At 43.6% G+C, this 9,309-nt stretch overlaps 1 protein-coding gene across 1 annotated transcript; it reads left to right on the top strand.

The window, feature by feature from the left end:
• The first annotated feature begins 273 nt into the window (after positions 1-273).
• Positions 274-5,904, top strand: LOC148114214 (uncharacterized). Its single transcript, XM_087892447.1, has 2 exons — positions 274-2,081; positions 5,518-5,904. Exons 1-2 carry the CDS (start codon positions 756-758, stop codon positions 5,521-5,523), a joined length of 1,332 nt encoding a protein of 443 aa, XP_087748573.1. The 5' UTR covers positions 274-755; the 3' UTR covers positions 5,524-5,904.
• The last annotated feature ends 3,405 nt before the right edge of the window (positions 5,905-9,309 follow it).

The raw sequence follows: 9,309 nt of genomic DNA on the forward strand, positions 1-9,309 counted from the left end.
GGTCAATATTGGAAAAATGATGTTATGCCCACTGTAGAAGAATGGACTTTGAAGATGGCCAGTTTTGCAGAGATGGCGAAGATCTCAGGGTATTTAAAAGATCGGACTCAAGAGACTTATGTATGGGAGTGGAAGAACTGGATAGACTATGTGCAGAATAAATATCAAACTAGGAAATATCAGATAGCTTTTAGCTGAATGTATTATGCAGGGATAGATTAGCTGAATTTTATGAAGATATTAATAGTACACGGGGTGGAGGGGTTCAAGTTTTATAAAATGTTAATGTCAGCATCAGCTTTCCTGCTTTAGCTGCCATAAGAAACGGGGAGGGATTAGGTATGGAGCAGAGGGGGGGAAGAGAGCAGGAGGGGGTTTGTCTTTGTAGGAGGGTACTTCGGGGAAATCGAAACTACATTTCAGAAGGGGATGGCCGACCAACTGTCCTGACATTCCTGATGGATGACGCTGCCAGACGTGTTGCCACCTGACCTTTGGAAGACCTTTAGATTGGCTGAGAAACTATAAACACGAGGGGGGGAAGAAGCTTAGTAGATGCATTTCGCGCGTTTTGATCACTTCCAGCTTTTCACTGGGATGTTAATCTTTTCATATTCAGTAAAAGTACCAAATTCTTCAAAATGCTTGAGTTTGGGGTTTTCTTTCCTGGATACTGAAGGAAGCATACCTGACATTAAGCTGGAAGTCATCTCAGTCATCCCGGACAAAACCCGAGGGGACTGAAAATCCAAAGTATGTCAGATCGTGGGAGTGATGACGAAGGGAAGATGGGGGCAGCAAGTTCAACCGCCCTCCAGTCGGAAAGAGAAACTGCAGAATGGCTGGAAAAACTCCGTTTGGAACCGGAGGAAGCTAGATGGTCCAAGGGTGTGGGCAGACTGCCGGACTGGGGAGAGAATCCCCGGGGAGTGACGACTTCCAGACCCCGGAAAAGGGAGGCAGTGTGGATGCAACAGCAGAAGGAACGTCTCATGATAGATCAAGCCTTGCAGCTTATCCGTGATGTGGAAGAAAGCAGAAAAAACCGTGAGTCTTTTGAAACTCCTGTGGAAAAGGGGGAAGCAGACCCCAGGGGGGAGGCAGAAGAGACAGCCTGCGGGGGAGAGGAAGAGTTTGAGGAGGGAACATCCCAGGCTTCGGCAGCTCGAGGAAGAGATGCAGCCGGCCAGAGAACCCCAGCCCTGCAGGCCCCCCCCCGCAGACGTAAAAAGCCAAAAATCCCCCCCCTTCCTGGAAAGTTTGATGGAAATCCTAAAACCTTGGGATTTTTCCTGACCCAAGTGTGGAACCACATGCAAGATTGGGGGGAGGACTACGAAACAGAGGCGGCTAAAGTCAGAAGCGTTGCGAATGCCCTAGAGGGAGTGGCGGCTGAGTGGATGGTAGTTCTCCACAATAACAACTCCCTCCTGCTGAGAAATTACAACCAGTTTATGAGGGCCCTTAGAAGACGTTTTGAAGATCATTTAGCTGAACGAAAGGCGAGACTCAGAATGAAGAGCATTCAGCAGGGCCGGAGGCCGGTGGCAGAGTATATCCAAGAGTTTCGTGAACTGGCACCTTATATGACAGGCTGGTCAGAAATGGCGCTTTTGGAGAGTTTCAAGGATGGATTGAATGATGAGATATATCGAGATTGCAGGAGCATGGGGGTCCCCGATGATTTGGATAGATGGTACATAGTAGCTGAGGATGTGGAGATCGAGCTGAAATGGAGTGAACTCCGAGGAAGGCGGATGGGGGACCAGTCATCCTCTCTCTACCGTAAGGGGGCGGCCAAGATGACTGGCGGGAAGACCGAATTCAAACCCAAGTCAAAGCCCTTCACCTGTTTCAAATGTGGGAAGGAGGGTCACCGGGCGGCCGAATGTCTCTCCAAACCACCGCCAAAAGCCACCGGGGCCAGCCAAAAGAAAAGCGATAAAATACCCGCCAAAACCCGCGGCACCGCCCTGAAAGGAGAAGTCGTTGAGTTCACTCCCCGGAACCAGCGTGAGTTGGGAACTCCGACCAACGATGACGACAGCGAGACAGACTCCGACTCGGACACCGATGAACGGGTGAGTCACACGGAAGAACCCTTACTCATCCCCGTAGAAGTAAGGGTGCCCTCCACAGGAACTCACGCGCAATTGTTAGCCCTGTTGGACTCGGGGTGCACTAGGTGCATAATTAGCCCCAAAGTAGTGGAGGAAATGGGACTGAGACTGAAAACGTTAAAAAGACCCATTGCATTTTGTCAATTAGATGGATCGATTGCAGGGGGGGGCCCAGCTAGTTTTATGACCGAACCCCTCGAACTACACTTGGGGAATCACATAGAAAAGCTCAGCTTTATTGTAGCCCCTGGCATGGAAAGGCCCCTAATTCTAGGACTGCCCTGGCTTCGAAAATGGAACCCACGAGTAAATTGGAAAACGGGGGTCCTGCGCATCCGTACGGCAGAACCACCTCCCGAAAAGGAAGGCCCCTCCCTAAGGGACGACATAAGACCAGAAGGGGCCGCAGTAGCCATTAACTATATTGAGGGAGAAGAGAAAATTCCGAAGGAATATTGGGACCTCAAGGAAGTGTTTAGTGAAAAAGCTTCTGATAATCTGCCTCCCCACAGGGCCACTGACTGCACCATTGAAATACTCCCAGGGGTGAAGCTTCCCAAACCAAAAATATACCCCATGACACCTCGAGAATTGGAGGAATTGCGAAATTTTATTGACAAAAACTTAGAACGGGGATTTATCGAACGAGCCAAACCCAAGGTAGCAGCGCCAGTAATGTTCCGCGAAAAGAAAGATGGATCCTTCAGATTAGTTGTTGATTATAGAAACATGAACGCCATTTGCGTGGAAAATGTCTATCCCCTCCCACTTATGAAGGACATGTTGGCCCATTTAGGAAAGGGAAAAATTTTTACCAAACTTGATTTAAGAGAGGCATACTACCGAGTAAGAATAAAAGAGGGAGATGAATGGAAGACAGCATTTAATTGCCCACTGGGGTGTTTCCAATTTAGAGTACTCCCTTTTGGACTACAGGGGGCCCCGGCCGTATTCATGCAGTTGATCAACGAAGTATTGCATGAGCATCTATATAAGGGGGTGTTGGTCTATTTGGACGATATTCTAATTTATTCTGACAACATGGCCAACCATATAAGATTGGTTCGAGCGGTCTTGAATAAACTCAGAGCAGCTGAACTCTATGCCAAACTTTCTAAATGTGAATTCCATCAAGACAAAATCGACTATCTTGGATATCGTATATCGCATGAGGGAATAGAGATGGACCCGGAAAAGGTCCGGGCAGTAATGGAATGGGCCGCACCGCGCACCCGTAAACAGTTACAGAGTTTCTTAGGGTTTGCTAACTTTTATAGACAATTTATCCCCTCTTTCGCAAAAATCGCACTGCCAATTACAAACTTGCTCAAAACAAAAGGGGAAATAAAACCCAAACCCTCGAAACCACTAGAATGGACTATGGACTGTCAGGCCGCTTTCGAAAAACTGAAAAGGCTGTTTGCAGCTGAACCTGTGCTCAAACACCCCGACATAGAACAACCTTTTGTAATACAAGCGGATGCTAGCGACGTTGCCGTAGGAGCGATACTCTTGCAAAAGAATGAGAATGGAATATTACAACCCTGTGCTTACACATCCCGTAAACTATCTGAAACAGAAAGGAGATGGGCCATATGGGAGAAGGAAGCGTTTGCAGTTAGATGGGCGCTGTTAACATGGAGACAATTTTTGGAGGGGGCAAAACATCCTTTCGAGGTGTGGACTGACCATAAGAATCTAGAAGCATTAAAAACACCACGCAAATTGTCACCCAAACAGGCACGCTGGGCCCAACATTTCAAGCGTTTCAATTTCACTTTACGTTACCTTCCTGGGGGAAAAAATTTCATGGCAGACGCACTTTCCAGATTGCCACAGTACAACAGCATAAAGAAGGAACTGGTTCAACCAATGATCCCCTTAACGCAATTGGCAACACCCGTCACTACCAGAGCGCAGAGTAAAACCGATCCAGAACTCTCAGGGGATTTACTCGAAAAGTTACGAGAAGCACTAAAAGTTGACGAGTGGTTTAAACTCCACTCGAATGAATGCACACTTCGCGATGGACTAGCTTGGGTTGGATCGAAATTGTATGTTCCGTCCACATTAAGACCAACCATATTGAAATATGCGCATGATGCCAAAGCCGCAGGACACTTTGCGTTTGTCAAAACTTTACATCTTGTTAAGAGACAGTTTTGGTGGCCTGCACTAAAAAAGGACATACAGACATATGTGGCTAGTTGTCCAGTATGTGCCTCGGCTAAAAGACCTCCAGGAAAATCCCCTGGATTACTGCAAAGTGTGGCTAGACCGAACGCCCCATGGAAGGAAATATCTATGGATTTTGTGGTGGACTTACCCGACAGTGAGGGCTGCACTGTCATTTGGGTAGTAACTGATTTGTTTTCTAAACAAGTACATTTCATACCTTGCTCAAAGATCCCTTCAGCAAAAACCCTCGCAAAGTTGTTTATTCGGCAGATTTACCGACTACATGGGTCTCCTAAAAGAATAATTTCTGATAGGGGTGTGCAATTTACTTCCAGTTTCTGGAGAGAATTTTTAAGATTGATAGGCTCCGCACAGGGGTTGAGTTCCAGTCACCACCCTCAGACAAATGGTGCTTGTGAAAGAACCAATGGGGTACTCGAACAATACCTTAGATGTTACGTGAATTACCAACAGGACAATTGGGTAGACTTGTTGCCATTTGCAGAAGTGGCGTATAACAATTCTGTGCATAGTAGCACCGGATTCACCCCTTTTAAGGTTGCATCAGGCCAGGATTTTGTACCCATTCCCGAGTTACCTCAAGAGGATCCTCAAAATCCCTCTTTGATAGACTGGATAGAACAATTAAGGAGCACCTGGACAGTGACTCGTAAGGCATTAGATGAGGCACACCGAGCTCATAAGGCACAAGCCGATAAGAAAAGGTCCCCAACTCACATTTACAAAGTGGGGGATAAAGTTTATTTGTCTACCAAATACTTACAAACCACCCAGAGGTCTAAAAAGCTGGGGCCTAAGTATGTAGGACCATTCCGTGTGATCAGACTGATAAATCCAGTGACAGTTGAATTAGAATTACCAAAAACTTTGAGACGAATACATCCTGTATTTCATGTTAGTTTATTGAAACCTGAACACTCATCTCCCCTAAGGGTTGATCATAGCAACCCTCCAATTCCCATCCTAGTAGAAGGGGAGCAACATTTTGAGGTTAAGGAAATCTTGGACTCTAGAAAACACCATGGTAAAATCCAATATCTGATTGCCTGGAAACATTTTCCACTATCTCAGGCTGAATGGGTAAATAAACGGGATGTCCGAGCTCCCAAGAAAGTTCAACAGTTCTATGCCAAATACCCTGATAAACCTTGATCATTGTATATATTCTGTTTCTCTTTCTCTTTTTCCTTTTAATTAGGACTAACGTCTCTTCTGCAAGAGGGGCCGAATGTCAGCATCAGCTTTCCTGCTTTAGCTGCCATAAGAAACGGGGAGGGATTAGGTATGGAGCAGAGGGGGGGAAGAGAGCAGGAGGGGGTTTGTCTTTGTAGGAGGGTACTTCGGGGAAATCGAAACTACATTTCAGAAGGGGATGGCCGACCAACTGTCCTGACATTCCTGATGGATGACGCTGCCAGACGTGTTGCCACCTGACCTTTGGAAGACCTTTAGATTGGCTGAGAAACTATAAACACGAGGGGGGGAAGAAGCTTAGTAGATGCATTTCGCGCGTTTTGATCACTTCCAGCTTTTCACTGGGATGTTAATCTTTTCATATTCAGTAAAAGTACCAAATTCTTCAAAATGCTTGAGTTTGGGGTTTTCTTTCCTGGATACTGAAGGAAGCATACCTGACAGTTATTTTGATTTGGATCTCATCCTGAGGAAGTCTTGGGGGGAGGGGCGGGTTAGGGAGGGCTTGGGGGGGAACTGGGGAGAAAATGTATTTGTAAAACTTTTTAAATAAAAAAAAATTGTGCCTTCTGAATCAGCATATTTCTGCTCAGCCATTAATGTATTTCTATTATACAGAGCAACTCCTCTTTTTTTAATTTGCGCCAATGATACAAAAGTTTTGCCAAATTTTGGTTGAATCAATAATTGTTCATATTGTTTTTTAATATGCACTTCTGGTAAGCAAATTATATCAAATGTTAGTTTTTCTAATTTATGGAAAACTGTTCTTCTTTTATTGGCCGAATTAAGTCCATTATATTTATTAAAATTAGTTTCCTTTCTTTCATATTCATATTTTATAATTAGGTTTTGTTGCTCTAGTCGATCTGGCTTCATGTTGCTCCTTGTATTCCATAACTCCGCCCACCGCTCCTTCTATTACTTCCAGCATTATCAATTCCTCTTCAGCGGGTTTTATTGGGGTTGATGTTGCTTGAGTTTCAACTTCCATATTTACATCTGTCTCTTTAAGAACTTCCTCATAGAAGGCTCTTGCCTTATCAATTGTATTAAGCCTATATCTTTGGAATTGCCATGTTAAGCCTACTCCTTCTGGAAACCGCCATCTTTAGTTAATCCCTTTCTGCAACAAAACTTTAGTCAAGAATTGGTATTTTCTTCTTATCTCTCTCACTTTCCTTGAAATTTGTCTCAAAACTGTGAGTTCTTTCCCTTTGTATTCCAAAGCCTTGTCACAAGCAGCCTGAAGAATCTGTGTCTTAATTTATTTCTTAGTAAATCTTATGTGTACTTCTCTTGGAAGCTTATTATGCATTGCATATCCAGTATAAGCTCAATAAATTTCATCAATTCCTTCCATCATCTTCTCTTTAGTTACTTCTAAAGCCTTGGCTAGAATCGTATTCATAATCTCAGCTAGATCCTCCCCGTTTCTTCTACAACATTCTGGAATCTTAGGTAGAATTCTGCTTTGTCCATTTCCCATCTAATTAAGCCGGATGTTTCTTGTTCCTCTCCAAGTCTATTCTGATTTTCTTCATTTTTTCTTCTTTTTGGCCATCTTTTTCCTCCAGCTTAACCAATCTTTCTTCATATTTCATCATTGTTTGTTGTATGCTGACCATCTTTTCATCTGTTTTAAGTAACTGTTGCTCCATCCTTTCTTGTTGCTGTTCCACTCTTTGTTGTTGTTTTTCCATTCTTTGAAGTGTTTGTAAGATCGTTTGTGTCATTTCTTTCTCTTTCTCTTACTGCAACATTGTCTGGATGGAGCGTTGGCCTCCAGATGGTGATGAGGATGGTGTAGTCACTGCAGCTCCCACCGTCACTACTTTTTTGCTCATTTTGTAGTTAGCCAGGTTCACTTTCAGGTCAAAAGAAGTTCAAGAGGTCCAACTAAGCAATAGGGAGGGGGGAAAGGAAAAAGTAGAAAAAAGGGGGGGAAAGGGGGGAAAAAGGAAAAAGAAAAAAGAAGGAAAGAAAAAAAATAATTTCTCAAATTCTTCAGGTTCTTCCAAAACCCTAATCCAAAGGGAAAAAACACACACAAAAAAAGAAAAATAGGAAGAGGCAAAAATTTAAAATCCTTCTCCAAATACAAAGCCAAAATAAAAATTAAAAAATAACAATAATTCTTCGGGCCCTTGAATGCCTTAATCCAATATTTATATAGAAGTCCCAATTCCAAAATAAAAAAAAGAAGCAGAAAAACAACAACAAAGATGAGAGTATTAAAAAAAGAAAAAAAGTTTTAAAAGGACTAAGAGTCCTAGAGAAGCTTTCAAGATTCAAGCTGACAAGAAAAGGATGGAACCCAAACCTTTCCATATTGGAGACAGAGTATACTTATCTACAAAATTCTTGAAATCATTACAACCATCAAAGAAACTAGGGCCAAAGTTCATTGGACCTTTCTCCATCACTAGAATCATCAATCCAGTAGCAGTTGAACTACTCCTTCCAAAGACACTCAGGCAGATCCACCCAGTATTCCATATCAGTTTACTCAAGCGAGAAGTAATCTCATCCCTCAGACCCACCTGCATCTACACCACCTGTTCCCATCATGATTGAAGGTGAACAACACTTTGAAATCAAGGAAATCCTTGATTCTAGGATTCACAGAGGGAAAGTCCAATACTTAGTTGCTTGGAAACATTTACCACCAGCACACAATGAATGAGTTGCTAAACACCATGTTAGGGCTCCAATCTTACTGAGAAAATTTCACTCCCCATACCCTAACAAACCTTGTTGATATACTATCATGAAATCTTGAAATCTTGTGTATATTTCTTTTATTTTTTTACAGGTGGACCCTTTTGTTTTCTAAGGAGGGTAGCATGTCAGATCCCTAAAAGTGATACTGCCATTCAAGTGGAGGAAGGGGGGACTTGGATTCAATTTACTAGCATGGCCTGTGTCATCAGATATTTTACAACCTATATCCTGGCGCCAAGGAAGCCTGAGATTCCCTTTACCTGTAGGAATTTTTATGATAGCCATGTGGGTTGCCTCACTTTAAGGGTAGTGGTGGGAATGCATGTTTGTTTGGGTTCTCAAAGGAAATAGTAAAGAAAACATCTTGGGACTTCCGGTTTGGTTCCCGTCGCCGACAGACGGTCTTTTCTCAGACCACCAGCCCCGTTGCCTGTAAAGAGCCGCTTCGACAAAGGAGAAGTGGCTCAGAAAATTCCGAATCCTGCAGGAATCGAGAATAGAGCTGGTGAGAATCAGGTAGATCCCCTGTGCAGCCCCCAGATTGCACCCCTTTGCTTCTGGGGAGGAAACAGGCGAGGCTCCCTATCCAGCTCGCCGAGGCTCCGGACAGCGGTGACAATTCTACACTTCGTAGAACAAGGCGGCGGGACCAACCTTCCTATTGAAAATAAAGTGAATTTTCCAAACGAACAGGGTGAAATCGGGACTTGAACTACAAAAAAGCAAGTATTTGTGATAGCCCTGTGACTAATTTTAAAACGAAAGATTGAAAGTCTCCTGAAAATGGTGCCCGGCTTCAGCGTTAACAAAAGCTGAAAGTGAAAGTGGATTTGCATAGCTATTTCAACATGTTACAAAGTAGCATTGTTGGTAACAAGTGAAGGAAAAGGGAAATTCTTTTAAAGCAAGCCTGATTCTGATTTAATCTCATCTTTAATTTGACTAAACCTGGGGAAATTCTTCAGAGGATTTGGTGGAGGAGGAAAGGGAAAAAAGACTTCCTTCTTTGAAAAAGTTAGAATACATGGCAGAATGGCTTCCAAACAGACTAAGCAAGATGTGAAGGTGGCAG

This window comes from Pantherophis guttatus, chromosome 4 (assembly GCF_059756535.1).
Source record: "Pantherophis guttatus breed Tessera chromosome 4, ASM5975653v1, whole genome shotgun sequence".
Classification (NCBI taxonomy): Eukaryota; Metazoa; Chordata; class Lepidosauria; order Squamata; family Colubridae; genus Pantherophis; species Pantherophis guttatus.